At 31.5% G+C, this 27,413-nt stretch overlaps 1 protein-coding gene across 1 annotated transcript in view; it reads left to right on the top strand.

The window, feature by feature from the left end:
* The window catches only part of LOC111634824 (ATP-binding cassette sub-family D member 3-like), a 51,585-nt gene that overhangs the window by 8,705 nt on the left and 15,467 nt on the right, over positions 1 to 27,413 (top strand). The window contains exons 2-10 of the mRNA XM_023379656.1: positions 3,012 to 3,051; positions 10,992 to 11,038; positions 16,618 to 16,669; positions 21,875 to 21,963; positions 22,582 to 22,651; positions 26,331 to 26,357; positions 26,431 to 26,501; positions 26,869 to 26,992; positions 27,094 to 27,150. Of these exons, the coding sequence (XP_023235424.1) occupies positions 3,012 to 3,051; positions 10,992 to 11,038; positions 16,618 to 16,669; positions 21,875 to 21,963; positions 22,582 to 22,651; positions 26,331 to 26,357; positions 26,431 to 26,501; positions 26,869 to 26,992; positions 27,094 to 27,150 (577 nt within the window). The remainder of the gene's footprint in view (positions 1 to 3,011; positions 3,052 to 10,991; positions 11,039 to 16,617; positions 16,670 to 21,874; positions 21,964 to 22,581; positions 22,652 to 26,330; positions 26,358 to 26,430; positions 26,502 to 26,868; positions 26,993 to 27,093; positions 27,151 to 27,413) is intronic.

Below are 27,413 nucleotides of genomic sequence, written 5' to 3'. Positions count from 1 at the left end.
CCTTAAGGCTGGTATACACGGTAAGGAAATCCTTTGAGGATTAACCGTGATTTTTTTTTCTATCTATCCATTTTTAAATAAAAATAATTCTTTATACGCTGGGAGATATTTTAATAAGTTTTGTAAATTACTATGTTCGATCCAGCCAGTTATATCCGAGTTTTTTTCGTCTGTTAAGCACATCCTTTGAGGATTTCCTTACCGTGTATACCAGCCTTTAGTGTGCATTGCCATGGTGTACCCTACTAAAACACAGATAAAAACAAAAAATCGCATCTAAAATAGTACAGTAGAAGCCGTTTTTCCGGTTAACCCTTAATGCTCTCCCTCTTCCCCCCACTTGGGAATTTCGAAAAATCCCTTCTTAGTGTGCGTTTTCATGACGTACCTTAACTATGTACCAAATTTCACTTCTCTAGGTCCAGCGGTTTGCTCTGGGCGATGATGAATCAGTGAGTGAATGAGTCATTCAGTCAGTCAGGACAAGCAATTTTATATATTTAGATTTNCTTCTTAGTGTGCGTTTTCATGACGTACCTTAACTATGTACCAAATTTCACTTCTCTAGGTCCAGCGGTTTGCTCTGGGCGATGATGAATCAGTGAGTGAATGAGTCATTCAGTCAGTCAGGACAAGCAATTTTATATATTTAGATTTAATAATATTACATATCATAAAATAAGCTAATTAAAATGTATATTATCCATGAAAAAATTCAAGATATACTGTTGATCTGGTAAAGTAATTTGTCAATTTTGTATACCCAGAATAGTAAGCTATAGCCATGACATTGTTGTATCAGTTTCGTACTTAAATGTATCATTAAGCTGCTTATAATTATGATGATATTTTAAATTTACTTATTTAATATAGAATCATTTTATGTTGATTTAATTTTGATTAATATTGGTGTTTTGTTTTAATTTTGACTAATATTGGTGTTTTGTTTTAATTGTTTTTTGTTTATGTAGAATTGTTACTATTTGGGCAAGTGTTTGTGATATCTGCATACGAATGTATATTTAACATATATGAGGGAAAAAATTAGTAACATAACTTCATATGTGCTTAATTTAATTAATTTTGACTGTACATTCTTTTTATTCACAAGTTTCCATAACATGTTTTTGAATTCTGCCAAGGGCATATGTTGTGGCAGTCATTAAGATACTGCTAGTTGTTAGTGTAGGTGTGCAATTTTTAGTTTTTCATTGGTAACATGCCTTATAAAACTAGTTCAGGTAGATTTTGTGCAATGGTTGGATATCATAATAGCCAGAAAGTTTTTTATAAGTTGTTTGAAGCTATATTGAGATTGTTCATGTATTAAATTGTTCCAGTCACATTTATTTACACATGAAAATTTAAGAAGAGAATGGGTAACCAGCTAATGCATGAACATCAAGCTAGATAAATAACTGCCATTATTAGATGCACAAGTCCATACAGAATGATTATTTGTAGAGCCATCACAAACCCTATCTGCATTTGTCTTTGGGACACAAATGCTTTGTGACAATTTATTAATTGTGAGGCCGGGAAAACACCCCCAGACGGGAATTGGCTGTCGAGCTAAAGTCAATAAATCGGTGACTTATTACATAAATTGGATCGGTGTGACCAAGGAACGGGGTGCAAGACGATTTAATTGTCGCATTCCAGACCTAATCGACACATCCACGATTGTAAATTGTGAGAATGAGACAGGGATCATCTGCTGGGGTAATTTTGGATGGTCACCTTACAGAGAGTTCAAAGCAGGACCTACTGACACTCCTGTGGAGGGGGCGGCAGCTGGGACAGCTGTGTCTTCTTCAGGACAGAAAAATACACATTAGGTAAAACTTACGGGTCCATCATCCAGGAAAGGGCTTGACCTGACTCCGGAGGGGAATGGCCCAGATGGGGATGTTCAGGCCCTAATTGCGTCCCTGACAACAGACCAAGGGATCAATGGAATCACAGGGGACCATCATTTGGACCAACCAAAACTTCAGGATTTTGGGAAAAAAAGGTTATAAAAGCCTGAAATCCCAAGGACACGAGGAGGTTGTGAGTGGGAGATCAAGAATGACGATTTCAGAGAATAGATCCGGATTAACCCAGAGAACCAGAAATTACCCAAGAAGTGAACGGACGGGACTAAGACTCGACTTTCCAATGCCAATTTTCCCATCCCTTCAACCTCCAAGCCTCTACCTCTCTCCTTTTTATCTGTGCCAATCTATATCATTGGAAAACGGACTATCCAGCGAGCTCCTCTTCAGTGACGGACACCTTTTGACCAGACGTTTGTGTAACTCATTTTCCATACAAATAAACATGTTGAGTTGGTAAATACAGTCTCTGTGTGAGTCATCTTTGCATCCAGCAAACTACTACCCCCATACTGAAAAGGCTTTCTCGCATCATCCTGACAGATCGTGGGAAAAGCGAGGGTCGTAACCTTTAACTGAAAGGTCAATTCCACAAGGGTGTTGTCTGGGCTACTACCACACCTCACAAATTAAAATTTTACCTACTATTTGAAAAATAATTGTAAGAGTCAAGACTTTAGTTATTTTTTAGAAACAAAAAAATAAAATAAAATAGGAATTTAGGTGAGTGTTATGAATAAATTTCTATTAGTTATTTCAAAATCAATTATTATCTCAATTCTATAGTTCTGCAGTTACCTAGATCTTGCAGTATTTTAATGGCAGTGCGACAGTGGTACTATAAAACAGGAAAGTACACAAACCTTTTCAGGAAACTTGTGGATAACTTTACAGTATTCAATTATTTTACCAAAAATCAAAATTCCTAGCAAAAATAAATTATTTTTGTTAGGAATTTTATATATTATTGTAAATTTTAAAATTTTTAGTTTTAAAATAAATTCAGAGTAATTTAAATCATGTATAAATAATAAATTTAAATTTGTAAAATGTGAAAAGTAAAATATAAAATAAGTATTTAATATTTTTAAAATTTAGAAGTTCTAGTACATATAAATTTTGTTTATAATTTAGAAAGGAACCAGTAGATGAAGTTTCCTGTGCTTATAATCAGGTAAGTATTTATTATATTAAAAATATATATGTTACCGCTAAAGCTCAAAATCCGTTAATGTGCACATTACGTAGCTAATCTCCAGATTAACTAGGGTGATACGTTAAAGCTGCAAAAATTATTCCGTTTCTCAAATTACCTAGGTAATGTACAGAGTTTCTAGATAATATGCACATTACCTACTAGGCACTCGGTAAAGTGAAAATAAGATCTTTTCTTATTTATTGTATAATTATTAAGCCCATAACTCGGGCATAGGCTTTAAAATCCTCAAAAAAGGGCCTGGACTTATAACTTTTTCAAAAATGTATGGATCAGCATATATACTTCGTTATCTATGATCTCTGCAAATTTCATGAATTATTTTTTCGCCGCGAAAATATTTTATTACAATTTATTAATTAGGTAATTAATTGAGCTATTGTTTTTTATGGGAGTTTTTTTATGAAATTACTTAAATCGTTCCAAACTTCTATTTGACAGATTTGACTTCAGTAAAATTTTTTAAAACGCTATTAGATGTTTTTTGAGACATCAGCAGGTTTTTTTTGTTTTTTGTTCAGTAGATTTTTCCCCATACCTTTTTTTTAATAGCATAAAAATCGACAATATTGTGTTATATTTGAACAATGCAGTAAGTTAGTTTTCCTCCTTCTTTAAACCAATATTTCCCTGAAGCGTAATGTACATGAGAATTTCCCGGAAAGCTGATACCAGTCGTTCTCAGTTTGTAAACAATGTAGACTGCACGTGTGAAATTTCACACCTTGTTAAATGAAAGAATAACAATCCTTACAGCTATATTTTTGAAATAAAAGCATTTATTTTAAATTAATTAAATTTTTTTTATATACTTTTTTTGTAAAAACAATTTTGGACGGGTTTTTATTTCGCGGGAATTATTTCCCGGCAATTCTTTTGGATGTCAGATTCGCGTTTAAATGAAAATAATTATTTCAGATAAAAAATAAATTTTTTGTGGATTTCTGAGTGGCATTCGGATCGAAACAAATGTACAGAATGAGTTAATTTTGTTATGGTTGTTTACTTAATTTTATTTCAACATATGTTCTAATATAATTTAAATTTGAACGTGTTCGAAAAGCCATTGATTTGAACGTCTTTAACCTGATGATGGTCCGTGGAATGGGTTGAAAATGTTTGTTTAGCTGAATAAATGTGCTTTCTCAGTATTAAGGTGTGCTGACTTTATATTGTTAAAGAATCTGAGTGTGAATAAGAGAAAATAAGATCTTTGCTGGAACAACAGCAACGTTTCTGTATGCTTAAATTAACATAATGTTGTTTATTTAATTTTCAAGTTAGTACAAAGAATCAAGTTAATACAATCAAACAATCAACAAATTAGTTGATAGAACCAATCATCAATCAATTAAAAAAACTGTAATACAAAACTCAAACGGTTTAAGATATTATTACAATTAGGGAAATGAATTTGCAAAACGTGATAAAATTGTGTTTACTTATTAGTGCAATCTAAAGATTGATGACACTTTGAATTACATAGCAATTGGTTTTTGCGACAAGCACCTATTTGTGGTACATTTAGATTTGCAGTCGCATTTTCTGAAACCCTGCCCAGTACCAAGGGATTTTTTTATTGCTGTTTGACGTAAATATATTTCTACAGCAGGGACATCCATCTTCTTTCGTTAAAAATCTCTCTTTGCAAACACTGAATTCAGATTTTGCATACAATTGTTTTAAAATACTCGTTTTAGTACCAAGTTTATAAAAGCCATCCTCTGTTTTACTAAGAACCACAGCTAAAATCGAGCGTGGATCAGTTTTTGCTCTGTCTTCTTCAGGTACTTTAATTCTCACAGTGACACCATCGTCATTTGGGTGCTTTGCATTAGAAACTGCTAACATTTTCTTTGCTTGCTTTTCTAAACATTTCTTGGCTTCATCACGCTGTATTTTCTGATCCATATTCTTTTTACAGATGTTGCACAATACATTCTTACCATATCCTTCCTCTTTAGAATCTACTTCACCACAAACTGCGTGAACAAACATATTACACGATTTACACTTGTGAGCACTTGATGCTGCTTTTGAGCAAACAATACAGACTGTCTTGTATAGTGCTCTTTACAGTCTGTACAAAACTGTGATGGTGATTCTGCTGAAGTTGAGGGTAACTCACTGATGACTTCTTGAACTTGCAGAGGTGATTCCTTGGAGGTACTGGGTAACTGAATATTCTTCATAACTGAATATTCCTCAATCAACGGTGAAGAAGGCAGTTTAAGATTACTATCGATAAATTCTTGTATTTCTATAGGTGATTCTGTAGAAGCAGGGGATAATGGAATGTCATCTTGAGTAAGACTTGACTGTGATCCCATAATAACAGTCTCTTGTGAATCTTCTAATTTTTCAAGGTCTTCTTCAGTATTTATCAAATGTAATACACTGTGGTATAATAAAAGAAGACAATCCCACTTTTGCGGGACAACCGAACATGGCTTCGTATGGACTTCTTTTAATTGCAGAATGATAGGCACGATTCTTCATGAATTGTACAAATCGTAAATCACTCCACTTGTTAGTTTGGTTATCAGTCATCCAAGTAGTTAGCATGTTATCAATGTCTTGATTCGCTCGTTCTACACTTCCTTGACTTTGGCTATGTCTAGGTTTGCCATTAACCATTTTGATTCCTGGCCACAACTGTGCTACACATTCTAAGATTTTATTACAAAATTCACGTCTGTTATCAGAATGCAAAATACCTGGAATGCCAAAAAGGAGAAAAATATCAAGCAAGTTATAGGCTATTTCATCCGCCTGTTTTGATGTGAGCGGCTTTAATACAACAAATTTTGTTAAGTGATCTTGGTATACGAGAAGAAACTTAAACTTTCCATCTGGTTGAGATTGGTAATCAATGAGATCCACCTGGCATCTGCTATTGAAATGCGATGAAATAATCGGCTTTACAACAAGCCCCTTTTTCGCACTTTTTTGTTTTTGTTGACAAGGTTCGCATAAATCCAAAAACATTTTTATTTGGGCTTGGGTTATGTTTTTATAAAATGTTTTTAATTGCTTGACCATTCTGTCTCTTCCACCGTGTTTTTCAATTGACAAATGAGTCAAATGCAATATGTCAAACAATTCTTCGGCATGGACAAACTTTTTCACACTTTCTCGCGCATCTGACAACAATGCAATGAGTTTTTGACAGCCTTGTACAGTCAACACATCATATCTTTGAATTTTTCGATAATCTCCAGATGATTTTTTCTTCTTTGAAACTTTTATTCGCTTTACGTCTTCAATTATGGAATCATACTTTCCTTTTGTCGTTAAAACACTATTATATTTTGAATCTTCGCTAAAGAAGTTTGCGAAGAATCTTTTCTTCATTTTACTCACCAATTCGGTGTTTGCTTGCATACTAGGAGTTATATTTATCTAATTTTAAAAAAAATCTCGTCACAAATTCACACGCTAACAAGCAGAAACGAATTTGAAAACAGAATTAGCTAAGCGACGCACTGGCAGCCGGTGCAAATTATGAGAAATAAAAACAACTGGCGAAACCAAATTAAAAGTGGAGGGAGAGAGGGAAGGAGTAGGGAAAGGAAATGAGAGAAACAAACTTTTGAACTTTAACGATACAGAAGCAGTTAATGTGCAGATTACCTAGATACTCTCCACATTACTTAGATAATTTGAGAAATGGAACAATTTTTGCAACTTTAACGGATTACCCTAGTTAATCTGCAGATTAGCTAGGTAATGTACACATTAACGGATTTCGAGCTTTAGCAGTAACATATACACCAAACTCCCAATTATCTATGCTAATTATTGTATTGGTGTGTACAGAAAACTGGAAAACATGGATAATCCAAAATGGCCATCTATTCAGAAATTTTAAATGAACAGTAAATATCGGCTTACCATGATATTTTTTTCTCAAACCGGGACAATTTTGAGAAAATAGTCACAACAGAAAATAAAGTCTGCTAGGATAGGTACTTATGATTGAGAAGGCTATGTAAAAAGTTGTTAACAAAAAACAATGAATTAAAAACAATTTTTAACAACTCAACTGAACATACCTTATTATTATGAAATTATTAATATTTTTTACTAGTGTAAACTATCTTTAAAAATTCTTTGTCACTTAAATCAGTACTTCTAAAATATGACAATGTACTGTATTTGAGGAAATTTCTATTGCTACTAGGTTTACCTTATATTTTGCACATTTCAAGTGATTTTTAATGTCAGAATGCCCACGAGTTACTGAAAATTCTGAAAAGCACAGTTCATATTTCACTTTGTCAAGACGATCACAGACTTTTTTCAAAAATGGATAATCCTTTTTTCAATTATCAGTAAATACATGGTTTCTTTTTGGCATTTTGGACGTTAAATCAATTTAATGTACAGTACAAAATAATCGCAAATGCTGACTAGCAATTTGAACTCGATAAGATAGGATATGCGCAACAATGATGGGGACAGTAAGTTTCAGTGTTGCCAACTCTAATTGAAACAAAATATTTTAAAAAATGAAATAAAAATATCTGGATCTCATAGGCTACATGCTATTATAAATTCTGTGAAAAAATATCTGGATGAAAAAGCAAAACATCTAAATACATTAGGCAATCTATATATATAAAAATGAATGTATGTCTGTCTGTTCGTCTGTCTGTCCTTCATGCATTACCACACCGTTTATCCGATTGCCATGAAACTTTGGGAAGTTGTTTAATATACTTCCGCGAAGGTTTTTGGCATAGTACATTTATCCTACGATAGATGGCGCGCGTTTATACGAGCATTCGAGCACTGTATGTTCGATCGATTTCAAATTGTGAAGACCATTTCCCCCCTCCAAAAAATATCTGTATATATGCATTTATTATTTAGGGATATTTGTAATAATTTTTGTTTAATCACTTTATTTCAACTTTGTTTTTGCTAATTATGTAATCGCTCGATTTTGTTAAAACCTTAACTGTATCCCGAACAACAACCGAAGTTGTAGAAGGAAATTCGCCTATTTTACCGATCTAGGGATCCCCCTTTTCCAAATTTTAATATCACCTCAAAATAATTTAAAAAGACAAATTACAATAAAATGGTTTATTATCCAACTATGAGAAATTTCACAACATGCCAAGGAAGAGAGGAAGGATTAAAAAATATATATATATATATATAAATGGGGAATATCGCACTTCTAACAATCTCTGCGAGTGTTTAGGCTAAATTTAAAGAATCCGTGCTTCTCACATGGACAACTGTATGTGGCCAACTCACGTGTCGGAAAACCTTCTGATTTATTCGTGTACGCACCAGACGGAAGAACAAAAAATATTGTGTATCCACAAAGCACTCCAATAAATAAATAAAATTGAAACGACATTTTGAAATGTTTTCCCGATGAAAATGAATAATAATAAGTTTCAATAAAAATGATAAAATGTAAACTTAATTTTATCATAATGAGTTTGCTTGAATTTCGTTTCTTCTGAGATCGCAGCAATGCGCGACGGGTAAGCTAGTATGCTATAAATTTTGAGGAAAACATCTAGATAAATATAACATTAAAATTAAAACATTAAAAGTACTTAGATCTAGATACAAAATATTTAGATTGGAAACAGTGAGTGTAACAGAGGGGATTTAGTTGCCAAAACGTCATTTTACCAAAAGCTGCACTATTTTTACTTTTTGTATATTTGGCAATTTTAAAATTTTAGCAAATAACTGAGACAAAATGACAAACTGGCTGGGACACTGGGACCCTATCATCAAATTGGGACAATCCTGATCAAAACGGGACGTCTGGTAAGCCTAAATATGTAAGCCTAAATATATATATACACTGTACATTTAAAATCAGATTTGAAATGAATAGTTTTTGTAGTTAGATGGCCATTTTATATTATATATATATATATAGAGCAAGCTCAACTATATTATAACNCTGTACATTTAAAATCAGATTTGAAATGAATAGTTTTTGTAGTTAGATGGCCATTTTATATTATATATATATATAGAGCAAGCTCAACTATATTATAACACAATGCAAGTGTGTGTCCCAAATTTCATAATCTCAGATGTAGTAGGATATTTTTTTAAAAAATCTGATGTATATAGTGTACAAGTATGAATATTTTCACATGTTCTATCAAAAAGCTAAATGCTTCTTAAGATACTTTGTCATTTTACAGTAATTCTAATATTTTGATGATGCATGGATAATCAGGAGTTCAGTGTAATTATATTTATATGAAAATATATGAACTGTACCTTGCATATTTTATATAAAGCACTCCATAAACATAATACATATTAGGATCAAAAAGTCTGAGGTCTTGGCCTAAAGTTCTTGCCTTCAATAATTTAAAACACCAACTCTGCACACAACCATCTTCAAACTAATCCACTTGGGTGACAATAAACTTTTTTAGAGCTTATACAGCTTCTGCAAGCATTGCTGTAAGCCATTTTTTCAACCATCCATAATGCCTCCTGTGATGATGCTTTTACCTCATTTGATGACTTGAAACAGTGTCAAAACAATCTCAGGCCTTTTATCATGGATGACTCATGTAAATGCCACATATTTGTATATAAAATGTGGCATTTTGTGAGTCAATCTGTGAGAAATAGCCTGAGGTCATTTTTGACATCGTTTCAAGTTATCAAATGAGATAAAAGCAGCATCACAGGAAGCTTTATGGATGGTTGAAAAGATCACTTACAGCAATGCTTCCAGAAGCTGTATGAACATTGGAAAAATTGTATCACATATATAGATAATTATATCAATTTCTCATTGAATAATTAAGTAGAATTCTCTCTCTCAGAAACAATTTCATAGTACAACAAATATCAAATAGCATACTAGCATATGTAATCTACAGAATTTTATAGGTAGCAATTAATTTACTTTATTTCTCAGTATTAAATTTTAATACTAATTAATAAGACAATCTTATTCTTTCAGCTCATATATATTTAATATAATGACAAATGTTTTAGGGCAGATTCATTGCCCAACTTTAGGTCCATAACTCTGACTTTTTGCATGGGTCTAATTATTTGTCAAGATATGTACCTTGACAAATAATTAGACCCGTGCAAAAACTTGATAATTTTTTAGTTTTCGATAATAATAATGCAATTGTTGATAGCATTATTTAAAATATTTATGTTTATTATGTCTTTTGAAATAAAAATACATTTTTTGCATATAAAAATTGTAATATAATAAAATTTAAAAAATTAAAATTAGTATTTTGTATTACTACCCTTATCAGCTAGTAGTGCTTCTATATGACAAGGAATACTTTTTAAACATTTTTAAAAATTTTTGTTCAATCAATGAGCTTAATAAGAAATTTTAAAGTTGATTTTTCTTACATTTATAGTGTTGCCATATAAAAAAAAATTCATTAGAAGTGATTGTGATGTAAGAGAAAATAAGAATAACCAAAAATATACTCATTCCTTAAACAATATTGCAAAAAGAAGAAAATAGTACAAAAGATACGATTTTACTCAATGGGTCTAATAATTTGGCAAAGTACTATAGTAAGGAATATGGACCTGAAGTTGGGCAGTGAATCTACTCGAAAATGTTTGTCATTATATTAAGTATATTTGCTGGAAGATTAAGAATGTCTTATTAATTCGTGTTGAACATTTCCAGTTAGAATGTTCAGTTTAAGTAGAGTTTTATTTATTTAGATTGTATATATTAATATTTATGAATATTTTTATAATATGATCAGTTAGATGATACTAATTATTTAATACTTATTTATAACTTAATAGAAGTAATATTTTTATATATCGTGTATGCAACATTATATTAAAATTTAAATGATGATGATGATGATCTTTTATATATTTTTAATAAATCTTATCTTATGCAGAAAGAAAAGAAAAAAGAAAGAGCACAGGTTGATCAAACGTTTTTTAGGTAGGAAAGTTTTTAATCTTAACTTTCATATCATTCAATAGAAATAATTTTTTTATAATTATAAAATTTTATGTAAGAAGCAATAATTTTCTTTTTGTAAAAAATTTATGTGACACTTACATACACAAAAGATAAAATATAAAAAATAGTATTAAATTTGGCAAAACAAACTGCTATCTAATTTACTTGATAAAGTCTAGAATTTAATGAAATTTTTAAATATTTTACGTGAAAATAAAATAACTTTTGCTAGTCATCTTTCTATTGAAGTCAGAGAACTCAATAGTTCTAATGAACCAAAGAGCAAAGCCAATGGGAGCATAAGCATCCAATAGGACTACCAATGTAAATAAGATCTATATAACAGTGCTTTCCAAAATTTTTGCACCTTTTAGTGCATATATTTCTATAGTATCCTCCATAAAATCGATCAAAAATGATACATTGAGAAATGAATGTTAATGAAAGGTTTTTTACTTTAAGCAATTACAGTAGAGCATTGATTATCTGAATATCAATCAACCGAAACGTCAATTAACCGAAAGCTTTCCAGTTGGCAAATTTAAATTTCCACTAGTGCTGTGGCGCTGTAATCTTTGGCTATATCTTGGGCTACTCCAATATTATTTTTGTTGATGTGCGTGGTTTAGCTGGCAGCACTAGTATGACCGCGAGAGGGTACTCAAGAACGTGCTAGGATTTGAATGAATTTCAACATGGGATAGGTTAATATATTTTATCGTACATAATCGGTTATCTGAAAATTTGATTTTCCGAACAACCCCAGTTCCCAATTGATTTGGATAATTGATGATCTACTGTATTTTATAAATGGAAAGAATAATTGCCTAAAAGTACTTTACTAAATAATATAAAGTACAGTTGTACATCTCGCAACTGATTTTACAATGCATTTCAGGTGTTGCTCTAAAAATTTTTAAATATTGCCACCATTTCACCAGTTTTAATTTTTTTTTTGCCACTTCAAATTATTTATTGGGAACAGTTTTATTTACTTATTAATGCCAGATGCTGGTAACCTTATCAGGAAGGCAAAACAAGTTAATCTGTCACTTACAAGGAGAGGACCAGACATTTGGGTCTTCAATTCAAATAAAACATGGTGAGCTTGTAGTCTTAAACACAAACTGTTCCTTATCCAAATAATAAGATCCATTTCTGAAGCATTTCCAAAAATTGGTCCTCTAAAAGTTGAGTGTATCACTTACGTCTTTGGGAAGTTCGTGGCTCTGAGTGACAATAGCTATTAGGCAGTGAAACTACATGATGTAGATTCAAATCTTCAGAGTTTTCAGGTTCAGAATTTTAGTTCAGTTTTGTTTTTTTTTTACGTGTAACATAATTATTTTATTATTTTACTATATCATTAGCATTATTATTACTATTATTATTCCNTTCCTTAATTTCGAGAATGAAGTTAAATAGATGAAAGACCAAACCAAATATGGAAACTGTAGGGGGCAGAAGATCCTGATTAACTATCTACGAACTTCCAATGCAAACCGGTAGTCACATTATTTCAATTCAAAGAATTTCCTCTGAAAGGAGTTAGGTAAATCACTGGCACAACTCTATTGTTAAAGGAAAACTGTGTACAGGGGCAAGTCACTACTAATTTGAGATGGTAAGCATATATTTTAAATTAAATAAATTGTCAGAAATGCCAGGCTGCAATTTTTAATGTCACAATAAATAATTGCTTATTACTGTTATTATTTCTCATGTTTTAAAGCTTATAGAACAAGAGATTTAAAATTGTGACATCATTTCCTTTTTAGTGAAAACAAGTCTGTGTAGATTTAATTCTTTTACGTTGTTAAAAAAATTTTTATTCCTTTATATTTATTTTCAGATATAGTGGTATTGTGATATCTGAAGTGCAACAAACACGAGTGCATGAGGAAATTGGCTATAATATTAACAATTAAAAAATGAAACTGCAACTGCACTATATATTTTCATATCACTTGTATTTTCCTCCATATTCAGTAACATCTGAAACTTATTTGCTTGTAAGAACATAGTATGTAATCATAAGCAAAAATATGTGAAAATAAATGCTACATGCTTACCAAGTTTTATTTGAATGGGAAACCTGAACATCTGGCCCTCCTGTTGATAGCAATAGGAATGATTTTTGAATAATTCTGAATAACACATTTGATCACAATGTTTAAACAGTATTTCACATATTGTGTTACGTCAGAATTTTTGTTTTAGTCTACTGAAAAAAGATCAAAATAGAAAAAAGTTACCCCAAAAAATTCCCCAAATTTTCTGTTGATTGATAAAAAAATCTCCAATCTGGAAATGTTGGGCGGCATTGCACAAAAGCTGTCTTTGGTTCTCAATGTCACTTCCTACTTTTCTTTCTGAACTTGCCGCATGACGTGATGAAATCCCTAGGTGCACAGGACTCCCATTGCACAAGAGCTAGACATTCTGCTGTTTTTCCTGAAATGTTTGTAATTCACTTTCACCCTGAATGTTTAAATTAGCAGACTAGGGTTTTTATTGCCAGTATTACATTTCTATCATCACTTTAATTAAAATATTGCCAAGTGGTGATTTTGGCACTATGCAGTGACCCCTGTATTTGTTTGAAGTTCAAAAGTAAAGAACATAGTTGGAACATCTCTGAACCATTTCTGCAACGTGGATTGATGTATAGAAAAGGTAGTGGAGAGTATTAAAGACAAATCATATGTATCCTTGATTTTTGAAAAATTGTGATAGTAAATGAATATGTTGGTGGTATATAAAGAAGTTTTCATGTTTTCATGTTTTTAATTCTTTGAAAATTTATCAACTATAGCCTTAAAGGCTATAGTTGATAAATTTTCAAAGAAATAAAAACCATGGAATGAGTTGTAATTAAAGTAAAAATTGCTAGGTAATCTACATCATATAACCCACACCTACTATCAAATTGACTTTTAAACACAGATAATCCTTGTGTTATTCACAGAATATGATAAATTGAAATATTTATTGTAATACCCAAACTTTAATATTTTCTAAAATTTAAATTTAAATTGTTCTACTTGCAAAGCTGATGTGGAACTAAAGTAATCCAAAAATGTTACTTCCAAAAAAAATTTTATTGGCTATGTTTAAACAAAGTATTTTTTTTTTTTTTTTTTTTTTTTTTTTTTCGGAAACTTGGTAGTATCTGTACAAGGTTTTTTAAAAACTCTTTCTGGTATTGCCACTACTGTTTAGTTCTTTGATAATATAAAATAATTTTATTGAAGCAATATATATGCTTTCATCTTACTAACAATTTCTCCTTTAGTGAATTGGTGTTTTTATAATATAAATTTGCATAATCTTTCATCTTACTTAAATAAATAATTGTCTTATGATGATTAATGGAATTCATTGACTTTTACTATCATTATTTACATCAGTTTTACTATCAGTATTACTTGATAAAAGTACTACAGTAGTATCTGTAGTACTTTTGCTATCAGTAACATAAGATTAGTATTACTAATCTGTTATTACATTGAATTCTAAAAGCATTTTTTTTCAATGAAATTATATTTTTAAGACTACTCTTGTTAATTTTCTCTCTAGTATTGATTTATTTATAAAAAATTAAAATTCAGTTTTCAGTTATTGTGGCTAATTATAAAATATACTTTTATTAATTATAATTTTTTTAAAGTATTGTTTGATTAGATGATTATAATTGTCTGGCAAATAATAATATTTATATGCTGTACAGTTGTGGTAATCTGAACCCCTTGTAATACAAACAGATTGTCATTTCCCTAACTAAAATAATGGACTTGTCCTAAACCTTGTATGTGTAATTCACAAATAAACTAAACATGAACATGTACTTTCAAGTATCGCTGTTCATTTCTTCTTTTCATTTTATTTGATTTCCAGAAATATAAATCTCCAGTTGCCTGTTGTATCTTAAACAGTAAAAATAGTCTTAAAGTTTATGCACTGTATACTTTCTACAAAAACTAAGATTAAGATAGTTGAATGCTTAACAAATGGAAAATTGGCTACTAAGCTTGCAAAAGAATTCATATGGGAAAATCTACAATCAGTGACATAAGGAAGTTAGAAGAATAACTGCAAGCATTTATCTCTACCACTATGATGTCTAACTCTAAACACAAGATCAGCTAAAATCGTCTTAATCCATTTGAGACAAAATTGGCCAAAGGCAAAGTTGTTTGACTTGTTTTGCTTTACAAATTAGTTTCATTACTTCCTTTCAACAGAATACATTTATTTTCATTTTAGGGATAAGAGTTAATAATATAGGAGTTTCATTTACCGAACTTTTTATTAGTTTTGTATATTTAACTTTAATATAGATTAGATTTTATGATATTAAATTTATTGTTTTCTAAACATCTTTATAACTGTTTTATACTTATTTTCATTCATGTTTTGTATATAAGATATTCACTTAATTTTTTATTAGTTTTCATGTTAAAGTTTAATTTTTAAATTTAAACAACTGCATAAATAATAGCAACAAGCTAATTGTGATTCTTCCTGTATGCCATTCTCCCATCTAAAACAAATTTAAACTCTTATGCAACTAGGGAGAAGACTGAATTGCCTAGCCTAAAGGGTAAAAAAAATTTGTATTCTGTTATATAGGAAGAATAAATTTTTAGGGTTTAAAGAGTTAAACTATTTTCTCAGTTGCTTGGAAAAGGAAGTTACAGACATGCAAAAAACTGAAATTTATAAAATTCATAATATTCAGTATATACAGGGTTCCTACACACCTGGAAAGTCAGAGAATTAGGGATTTTCATTAGTGTTTGGAAAAAGTTATGGAAAGTCAGGGAATTTGTTGAAAATTGTCAAAAAGTCAGAAAAAGTCAGGGAATCTGTCTGCTTATCTGCCTTCTTGATTTTGTTTGTAGAATATGACTGACCAAGTGTAGTCATGTGCAAGGCAACAAGAAGTAATGCTGCAATTATGAATACGAGGTCTGTTCAAAAAGTATCAGACCTTTTTTCCCCCGCGTAAAGCAATGATGCGCGAGAGGCCTCCTTCGGTGGAGTTGTGGAGGGGACAGTCATGCACAGCCCTGAATTTTTTCCCGCCTCAGTCGTTGACAATCGGCCTATCAGGAAGCGTCAGTCGTTGGCAATCGGCCTATGAGTGAGGTCATGTAGTGCGCTCTTGTCGGATTCCACTAAGCTGGAAAATGACTGAACAACATGAGCAGTGATATTACATCAAATTTTGCCAAAAACCTTGGCGATACCCAAGCGTAAACCATTNTGGAGGAAACAATTTGTATCACTCTTGCTACGGATATAATTTGTAATCTGGAATTTTTTGCATACCTTTTTAATACGTATTTAATTGCGGCTCGCGAAAAATTTCAAATTTTGAAAAATGGTTCGGACTATCAAGGAGCTTGGCCACCCTGGGTATATATCTTTGTGTATATATTATATAGGTATGCGATATGATTGAATATATGATTATAAACACATTGGTTTATGATGTATAACTTAAATTGAATGGTAAAGATAAAATTATAATTTAATGATTTTTAATTTTACAGGCAACTTTTTCGAATCCTGAAAATTCTCATACCTGGAATTTTTACAGCCGAAGTATGTTTAAATTACTTAAAAATTAAATGCTGAAATAACTGTCTCATTACATATATTATGAATATAATTTACTTTAAAAAATTTGATTTTAAATGTGATTTATTTAATAAAATATAAAATTTATCTTATTCTTTACTTTCATAAAACTGTGTAATACTTTAGACCATGATTATCACTTAAAATCTTAAATAATCACTTCTAATGGGAACCAAAACCTTTTTGTTAAACTGAAAAAATTGTTTTTGGTCCTAATAGGACCATCTTCAGTTTCTATTACAATTTTTATTCAAACTTCTGTAAGTTCTTACATTTACTATTTGAACACCATTTTCTATAAAGTTTATCAAACCGTCTTCTATAAGATTTGATAATGAACATTATAGAAGATTGGTATTCAGATTTTTTATCAAAGAATACATTACAGTTAGTGGTTCAAAATAAAGAAACAAACTTTACAAGAAATTGTGTTCAAATATTATATGTGGGAACTTCTTTAATTAAGTTTGTGTAAAAGTTGTAATTGAAACTGAAGATGATCAAAGGGCCAATTAGGGTCAAACACAATTTTTCAGTAAAATAAAAGGTTTTGGTTCTCATAAGAAAGTGACTACTTTATTTACTTTAAAATTTAAAATAATATCTGTCTACTTATATACAAGGTGCACAATAAAATGTTAAGTCACCCAAATAACTTTTGAATGAAAGTAGCTAGAACTATGAAAGTGAGATTTCAGCTTTCTCGATACGTTAATGCTGCCATTGCCTCCCTTATCAGAAGGGCTTATTTACTGTCATCTATGCAGGAGCTGATAAACGTTGAGTTAGGCATCATCAATTTGGCAGTACGCGCTGCTGGCTTTTCACGTGCAAAATTTATGCATGTGCTCAATAAGGTAAAGAAAGCACTATTTCCAAGCACTGTGTTATGCAGCAAGAGAGAGTCTTCGAAGGTACAAATAGCGTTGCCTTACCTTGACCCCTATCTTTACGCATCTGCAGAATCTTTAAGCAGCGCAATCTTGTACTACCTTTAATCCCACTTCCAAGCCTATGCAAACTTATTTGTAATGATAGAGACAAATTTTCCACTCTTGAGAAGTCGGGTCTATGCTGTAGCTTTGGAAAATCAGTCTACGGGAGTAAACACAAGATATATCGTGGCCACCACTAGAATGCTTGCCAGCTGCCTTGATGAGCACCAAGATGATGTTATGAGGGGAAGACACACCACTGAGCTTGCAAGAAAGGTACTTGAGTAGGGTTACAACCTGCTATGGTCCCAAGTGGTTATGTTCAAGAGCTGCAAGGATCGAAAAATTGTTTTTATATGGGGATCTCTCCTCACTACCACCTTGGACACTTGCAACATCCCTATGCTCGATCTGCCCAGTGTATGGGTCACACTGTATAAGTCGTTTAAGCGAGTATTAGCAGTCTCTAGTATGCGTGTAGCGTGAGCATGGTTCTATGCATGTGCCAGCTCGCACTTCACAGGGCTAACCACTTGTTCGGTTTTTGAATTATGTTTAAATATTTACTTCGTGTTCTTAACGGCTTTAACAAAGATTCAACTTATTTTATGCGTTCTATTCTTCATTGGATTATTTCTGTTTAAAATTTTTCAGTAAATATCTGTATTCGCCTGAGGACGACGACTATAAGTTCGTTGAAAGTGCTTGCGATAAAAAAACATATGCATGTAACGCTGAACTCAGTGTCTTTATTTTTGTTATTATATATTAATTTGGCGTGTTAGTCATCCTATTGATTATTAGTATAGACTATAATACAATGAACAAACCAAATCCATAAAACAGAGGTTATCATATAATATAACTAAATAAAGTCTAAACAATAAGATCTTTCACATGGGAACACTACGTGCTAATTTTTCGTAGAAATACAGCATCTTTCATACACTTGTAATCCCATCAGCATTATGATGGTTCATACAATTGCCACATGGTGTTTATATATTTCAATAATTTTTGCATGCTTGCTGATATTTGGGTCTCTAATGGATGATCATATGGACTTCATCCCAGAATACTATGTTTTTTTCTTGTGTGGTGAGTACAGCAAGCATTGTGAAGTTGTTTTATGTTAAAGAAGCTATACAAATGAAGAGTTGTGAGATGATAATGCTATAAGGCAATACTAGGGAATCTGCATAGCAGTTTGCCTTCAAAGAGACTGATCCAATGGCATTAGTATGCATGAGCAACCCATTGATGTTATAGTATATGTCATGGCTAGCCCACATAGCAGTATGATGGAAGTTAGTTTGGCATCTTATGTGTGGGGACATTTTGCATGATAATCCCTACTATACTAGTACAAGCACTGATGTTTGGAGATAACAATAGCTGTCTTGATAAATGTAATTTTGCAATTTTTACTTTAGAAGAAAATCTTGCCTTATCAAACACCCTCTGGACTGTTGAGGTGCAGTTTATTTGTATTGAGGTTCAGGTAACCCCCGTATAACACGGCACTTCTATAGCACGGATTCACTCTAACACGGTTTGAGAATTGGGTAAAACCCAACCCTTGTACAACATAAAATGTAATAAAGGATGCGTTCTTTTATACCTCCGCATAACTCCGCACGAGCATTCTAATTGTTTTCCTGGCTACTTTGAATGCTCTTTCAACAAATAATCCATTTAATGGTTAAATTTTACAATTGGGACCCTTCTTTTGCCTCTAAAAGCTCATTTTAGAATTATAGATTCCTCCACACGATACTATCGGTAGTGCATGCTTTCGATAGATATCGAAAGCCCGCACTATCACTAGAAAGATAGGACGAATCTTTCTTTCACCATCGTTCGTAAATGCCTACAAACAGCAGCGCAATCCCTTTGCAGAGCGACTGCTATTAACGAACTCACCCACAAACTGTTACCAGTTGATGATGCTCATGCTGAGATCATCATATAAGATGAATAATCCTCTGGTAAAATATTTACTTAAATAATGATAAGTATTTTACCTATGAAAAAAATGAATAATAAATCTGATTTAAATAAGGACTTAACAACATGTTTTTTAATTTTTGGAACCTAACCCCCCCTTTTCACACTAGTTCTTTGTTTCGTGTAACATGGATTCACATAACTCGGCAATTTTTTGGAACATAACTCCCGTGTTATATGGGGGTTACCTGTATTTAACTAGAAAATAATTTGATATATAATTTTAATTAAAACTTAAAGTCAAATTTACGTTTACAAATGCCAGTTAAATTTACAATGTTCTTTGTTCACACACTATTGGCAACCAACTCGGTATGCCAATTACACAAAATAAAAAATAAAGTTTAAATAGTCCAATATACTGAATAGGTTCGCCGAGAAAACACCTTGCAACATATCAATGAGTTGTTGTCTAGTAGTAATCTCCTTCTGGCAGTCGAAGAATAAGCTGCGAGATGAATCCAGACTTGCCTTGACCACTGATGCACACTTGAAGTCTCAAACTGCGGTATATCCTGATGAGCCGAAGCAAACTTATGAACTTAACTTACTTCCAACATGAAGTCCCAAGCCGAATTGAACTTAAGTCTCCCGCTTCGACATTAACCTTTTTATAGTGTCAACAGTGGGCTCGATGACCAATTAGTGCTTACCGGGCTGTAGCACTATGCAAATATTGTGTGGTGTGATTCCTGGCCGACCAATCAGCGATTACCAGTTGTAATGCTATGCAAATCAGCTATTACCAAGCCATAGCTTTATGCAAATCACGCCACATGGCATGATTATCTGCTAACCAACCAGCGACCGCACATTGAAAAAGCCAATGGCCACTTTCATCCATCTGTCGGCGGCCGTTACTAGTTCAAAACAAAATGGGAATCATGTCTTTACATGATCCAACCCTGACACTTAGTCTTTTTTAAATAAATAATCATATCAATAATAAATGTTTTTTGGTGTATTAAAATTCAATTTCTGCTGTTTTTATTATTGTTTACAATAAATAATGGCAAAAGTTTGATTGTAAATTTATTAAAGTTTTGTCTTAAAAGTAAAAACATTAGTGATAAATTCAAAATATGCAAGAAAATTCCAGAAATTTGAAAAAGTTTATTTCTTTGATAAAGAAAAGAAAATTAAATCATTCTTGTATTCAGAGCTGGATTAAGCTATTACAGATCCTGTTTACCACATCCATACCATACACACATCACATGCTTTTAATAACATCTCATCAGTATAGACATGAAATTAACTCAATAAAATTAATGAATAAATAATTTTATTCAAATTTATTTCATGTCATCTTGGTAAGATGTTCATAATGATTACATACCATTCTGCATGCAAATCTATTGACATGTAAACAACAGAATTAGTAAATTATGAGGTGATAGTTTCACCAGACAGGCTTGCAAGCATTTAGTGCAGGACTGAAATATATGCTATCTTTCAAGTGAGTTAATCAGGCACTGCTTTTATGAACAAGAAAAAAAAGTTAAGTGAATTTATATAGTGTTTCTTATTTATCCAAGATCGAATCTGTTTTTGAAGCTTTTTTAAAAAATAATTCCTAATTAATTTTTTAAAACAAATTTATGTAATAAAATAACTTACATTATGTTAAATTATTGGACTGCAATTTGAAAAAAATTGCAGACCTATAAATTCCCACTGTCATCAGTCTGTCTGACCATCTGTCGTTCCTTAGTCTTGAGAACAGAGATGGATGAATGTCAAGACCAAATATGGAAAGATTAAGGACAGGAAACCTCAATTAACTATATTTTACAGTTATTTTAATTCAAAAATTTTCTCCTGAAAGGATTTAGATAGATGACCATCACAACTTTATTGCTAACAGGAAAGTGAGATGTACAGGGGAAAGACATTACTAATTTGAGGTGAAGAGCATATATTATAAATTAAATAAATTAAAATATGATTAAAAATTGCAGCCCAGCATTGTGACAATGTCACAATAAATCATTGTTAATTTTGAAGTTATTGTTTAATCTATTAATTATAAATCGACACTTCTATAGCACGGATTCACTCTAACACGGTTTGAGAATTGGGTAAAACCCAACCCTTGTACAACATAAAATGTAATAAAGGATGCGTTCTTTTATACCTCNTTTATATTAAGTAATTGAACTATTAAAAATGGATTTAAAAAAAATTATTAAATAATTTATATACAATAATGTAATTTCTATTTCAGAGTGCCTATTTAGTTTTAGTTGCTGCAACTTTGGTTGGAAGAACTTTGTGTGATATTTGGTTAATTCAGAATAACACTGTAATGGAGAGGTTGGTTGTATAGATATTACCCTAAAATTAATAATTAATTATTTTCTAATATATTTTAATATACAAAGTAAGATCCAAAAAGGTTTCAGGACTGTGTCTGTATTGAAACATAAGTGTATATCACAATCACAATGATTCTTGGTTTATATTATGACCCTACACAGGGAATTGGTTTCATCCAAACATGGTGTGGAGTGCTTGGCAATTAATGAATCTATCCCTGAAGAATGCACTGTTAACAATGAACTCTAGCTGGCATCATCTATTGTCTGCATGAGTCTTAAGAGTCAACCTGATGTTGCCTCTTATTACTTTCATCTGTTTCCTGAGTTGACGTGTCATTTTGAAGGTCATCTGTTTTTGAGTGTAGAAGAAGTGAAGAATGCAACACTGATTGATCTGAAGAGTATCATGAAGAAAGGGTTTCACAACCTCTACACTCACTGGCAGAAATGTGTTGTTGCAAGGGGGCTTATTTTGAAGGAGAATATATTTCAGCTTTGTAACTAACAATTTCTGGACTTATAGACCCAGACAGAACTTTTGGATGCTACCTTTGTATTATTTAAAATTTGTTATAATTTAATAATACATTATTCTTTTTTTTTTTAAATTTAGGGCAATTATTACTCGAAATAGCAGCATGTTTTTGAAAAATTTAGAATCGTATATATTTGCAATGCCTATGGTAAATATATAATTACATTTTATCTCTTGATTATAAAATTTGAGAAATTTTTTCTTATTTTATTTATTTTCTATTAAATCTGTTAATCTTTTTTTATTTACTTTTAATTTTATTTAATGTTTCTAGCAAGTTAATATTTTGTTTTTCAATTTCAATATTGTTTATAAGTATTCAATAATTCTGAAAAATTTAAATAAATTATTAAGATTAATATTTCAAACAATGTTTTTCTTGTACAGTTTTTTCCGTAATATATATTTTTGTTGATGATTGATGATAAATTTTTAAAATTTCAAATCTACATTATACTATTAAATATTAGACTATTAGGTATTTCTGAAAAATACATAACTACATTTATAAATTTTTAAATAAGGATTTTTTTGATTTTAAAGTTGTTTTGAACTTTTCAAATACCACTATAATATTCAAGGAATATAAATTATAAAATATCTTATCAATCTTAGTGCATTAGACATTCAGTAGCAACAAAATGTCTTATACTTCCAAAAATATTAGCAAAATTGATGAAGAAGAAGAGAATGATTGACTAATAAGAAAAAATACTTGTTCTATAAAAAAAGCAAAAATAAATACTTTTAATTTTACTGATGTTTTATAGCATTGGTACATTATCAACAGACATAGTTATTAGTATGCAAGATAAATGATCCACAAGTTCTTGACAATTTTTTGTTAGTTTTATGAAATTAATCAAATAATACATAATTAAATCAACACATAAATGATTTAAATGCAGGTTCATAAACCATGAGGTTTATGCAAAGGGCATAATTCTATTGACATTGCATAATAATTGGAAATTGTTTGCATTTATTTGGAATAAATTTGCACGGCTTCTTAGTTCTACATAAAGAAATTTATTTCCATGTATTTGTATATTCATATATTTGACTATTCTTCTTCTTCTTCTTCTTCTTAGCATTGTCCCACAGATGTAGGGTTCGCTATTCGGATCTTTGAATGCCACTTTGTTCGATTGAGTGCATCGTCTGGGTTCAGGTGCAGAACCCTTAAGTCTGCATTGATAGTATCTTGTGGGTTCCCAGACGAGGTTCGAACTCGAGTAAACCGTGAAATTCTTGTGCGACACGAGATGTAAACAACGAGACTCGGAACGGTTCGAGTATGTGTCAACTATCTGTTAATGTCTTAGCGGAAGACAAACTCTAACACGAGCGCTCATAAACAGGTAGATCTTTGACTCGCGTGTCTATAAAATGTTGGCCGAAATAAACCTTTTCGAACAAAAAAATAGAGGAATTTTTGATAGGTGAAAGGTGAAAATGATCGTTAAATTCTTAGACGTCAAAAATGGTAAATAACGGCCTGAGTTATGAGTGCAGGTGTTATTATTTTATAAACAGTCATCGAGCAGAGTCGACAAAGAGGTATCAGATGGACACCTCGAATCGGACCTTTCCCGCGACCCGAAAAAGTTTCGTCTTGCACCTGGAGACAAAGGAGAGACCAATCGGGAAGCGAGGAATGGGACGAGGGACCAATCCGAAATGCGAACAGTGGGGGAAAAACTATAAAAATCGGAACTTCAAGGTCGAAGGAGAGTCTCCTCCGGATTAACCCTACAGTGGTGATTAAATTTGTGCTGTGCATCCGCCGATCACCGAGGACGCCGCAACGAACTTCTACTTCGTCCGGATATCCTTCTCGTCTGCCCGAACTGCAACCGAGATCACGAACTTTCGCCGTTCCCAGGAGATTTTGGAATTGTCCATTATCGATGTAAGCATGAATTCGAACAAATAAACGGGTTTTATCTTGTAAAACACTTGTACATCATTTGCCTCCTTCGCCACCGCCTACATACACGGTTTCCCTTAGGCTCATTCTGACGCGAGATAGACTTTTTCCCCTTCAACGTCGGCAAACCTTACAATCTTGCCATCGTTGCTTCAGTTTTCTGCGGGGCCAGTAGCCATTCACCTTAGGTGATAGGCAATGTTGACAACTGTATCCGGGGCTGATCATTGCACATGGCCAAACCAGCGCAAGCATCTCTCAATTTTGCCTCAATGGGCATGATGCTAAATTGTTGGTGTATCATATCATTGGTAATATGGTCGAGGACGGATACACCAAGCGTCCTGCGAGCCATGCGCATCTCCATGGAATGGAGATGCTGTTCAGCTGCTCTCGTTGATGGCCAACATTTGGAATTATAAAGAGCGATGGGCCGTATCACAGTCCGGCAGATTTTTGATTTTAGGTACATGGGCATCTTTTTGTCACAGAGAACACTGGTGACTTCTCTCCATTGTAGCCATGCCGCAATCACCCTTGTTCGTATCTCATCGTCAATGCCCCTGTAACTAGGATTAAGCCGAGGTAGTGAAAAGTGTGCGTTTTATACAAGTTATCATCATTGACCTGGATCGTGCCCACATTTGGAAAAATTTCTAGATATTTGGTCTTCTTGGTGTTAAGGTGCAAGCCAAAGCAACTCATACGGTTGTTCCAGGCCTTCACCTGGCACTGTAGCTCTTCTTGAGTGGTGGTTGCAAGCATGATGTCATCAGCATAAAGCAGTGTCTAAGGCACATCGTTCTGTATATTCTTTGTGATAGTGTGTATGATGAGAATGACTATCTGAAGTACTAATTTGTTTGTTTGAAAATGCTAGCTTAAAAATACATAAAATGTTCAGTGAAATACAATGACTTAAAACAAAGGTTTAAGGACAAATCATTGTACCTTTATTTTTTCTTTTTACCAACAGCATCAACTTTTAGTAAACAGATGTTGGTAAATAGATGAAAATTTTATAAGTATTGTAAGCAGAGTTTAAAATCTGCTACTCATTATCACCCCTCCCCATTAACTTCACATCTGTGATCGTCAAGAATTCGGAGAACTGAGGGGTCACAAAGGAGACAGAATAGCTGGGTCTGGAGAATAGAGGAGAGAAAGATTCCCATCGTTTACCCTGGACATGTGTGGAACGGATGTAAAATTCATCTGTGCTTGTGATCACCTTTTTTTTTAAGTTCAATTATTGTATTCTTAACTTTTGTGATATTACAAATATGATAATGACTGTTTATCAATGATTTCACATTCACATTATTGATTCAGAACATAAACACAAGCCACAGCCATCTTGTTCATTAACTTTTTTTTATTTCTGTGTTCTGAAATTACTAGGAAATCCACAGCTTCAATTGTGTTTGAATAGGGGTCTGCAAATAACAAAAGGTTAAAAAGTGCTATTTTATGTGTGACATTTAATAGAATCAAACAAATTTGGCATTACAGATAAAAAAATTAAGATGGGTATAATTTTCTCTGATTTTGAAATTTTTCAATAGTAATAAATCTTGTGTGATCTGGATAAAAATCCTAATATGAAACATGAATCAGAATATCAGTTTTATGAAAATAAATAAAATAAATTATGTACTTGTCTTTTTGCTAAACTATTCATATTTCTCTTTGTACTTAAGAAAAGAGTAACACTATGTTTAAGTATAATATTTTAATTAAATACTTGACATATTTTTTCAGTATTGTTTAATTTTATATATTGTCAAAAATATATATAGCTAGTATGATTAGACTAATCTCAATTACTAATTTTACAAATTCAAGATTTTAAAAGTCTGCTTTAAACTAATATAAATCTCTATTTTTCTCATTTTAGGTTTCTTTAATAAATAGTTTACTTAAGGTATGTTTTTATTGATTTCTTTTTATTTATATTGAAGATTCTTTCAAGTTAAATTTTAACATATTAATTTCAGTTTGGTTTGCATGAAATGAAATTAAAGTTTCGTTCACGCTTAGCATCTCATCTTTATGATAGATATTTACAGTAAGTATAACATTAAATTTTATTATTTAATTAATATTTTGATATCTCTAACTTTTTATAGTGAATTCTCAAATTAATTAATATAATTTAACTGATATAAAGTTGATTTTTTTTTCTGCTTATCAAACAGGTAAAATTTACTTTAATTTGTAGAACTATTTAATATAAAAACTTTATGTATTATTCTAACAATAGCCTCTGATAAGTTAATATATTACTGTACATATTTATATATAGTTTACTTATTAATTTTATGACAAGGTCTAAAAAAATTAAAACTATAAAATTAGGTCTAATAAAATTAAAACTATTCTCTTTTTTTAATTTTTATTTAAAAATTATGTTTATAATTACATATTATTTTTAGTGGTATAACTTATTATCAGATGAATAATTTGGATAATCGAATTTCAAATCCTGATCAATTATTAACACAGGATGTGGATAAATTTTGCAGTTCATTAGCAGACTTATATTCAAATATTTGTAAGGTAATGTTTTATTAATTAATTGATATAATAGTAATATGAAGTCTTAAATATTTTATTTTTCAATTTTTCTTTATCTTATTCATTATTTCTGTTACTTGCAGCCTATCCTAGACATAATTATTTTTGCTGAAGGCCTTACTGCTTCAATTGGAGCACAGGTATTACATTAATTCTTAAAATATTTATTTAAGAAAATGTCATGTTGATAAATATAATTTAAACAATATTTTTTCTGAAATTTAAAAATTCTGTATTATCATGATCAGATGTCATATTATAAAAAACAAAAATGTAAAATGAAGATGAAAATATATTTTCATAAATATCATAAAAAGTGTTTAATAGCATTGTATAATGAAAAAAATTATAGAATTTTCATTACACTGTACATTGTCTGAAAAGTTTTAGGACTGATTTTTTT

The sequence above is a fragment of the Centruroides sculpturatus genome, unplaced genomic scaffold, assembly GCF_000671375.1.
Source record: "Centruroides sculpturatus isolate CEXI.00-Female unplaced genomic scaffold, Cexi_2.0 scaffold852, whole genome shotgun sequence".
NCBI lineage: Eukaryota > Metazoa > Arthropoda > Arachnida > Scorpiones > Buthidae > Centruroides > Centruroides sculpturatus.
This window is presented reverse-complemented; position numbering and strand designations above follow the sequence as displayed.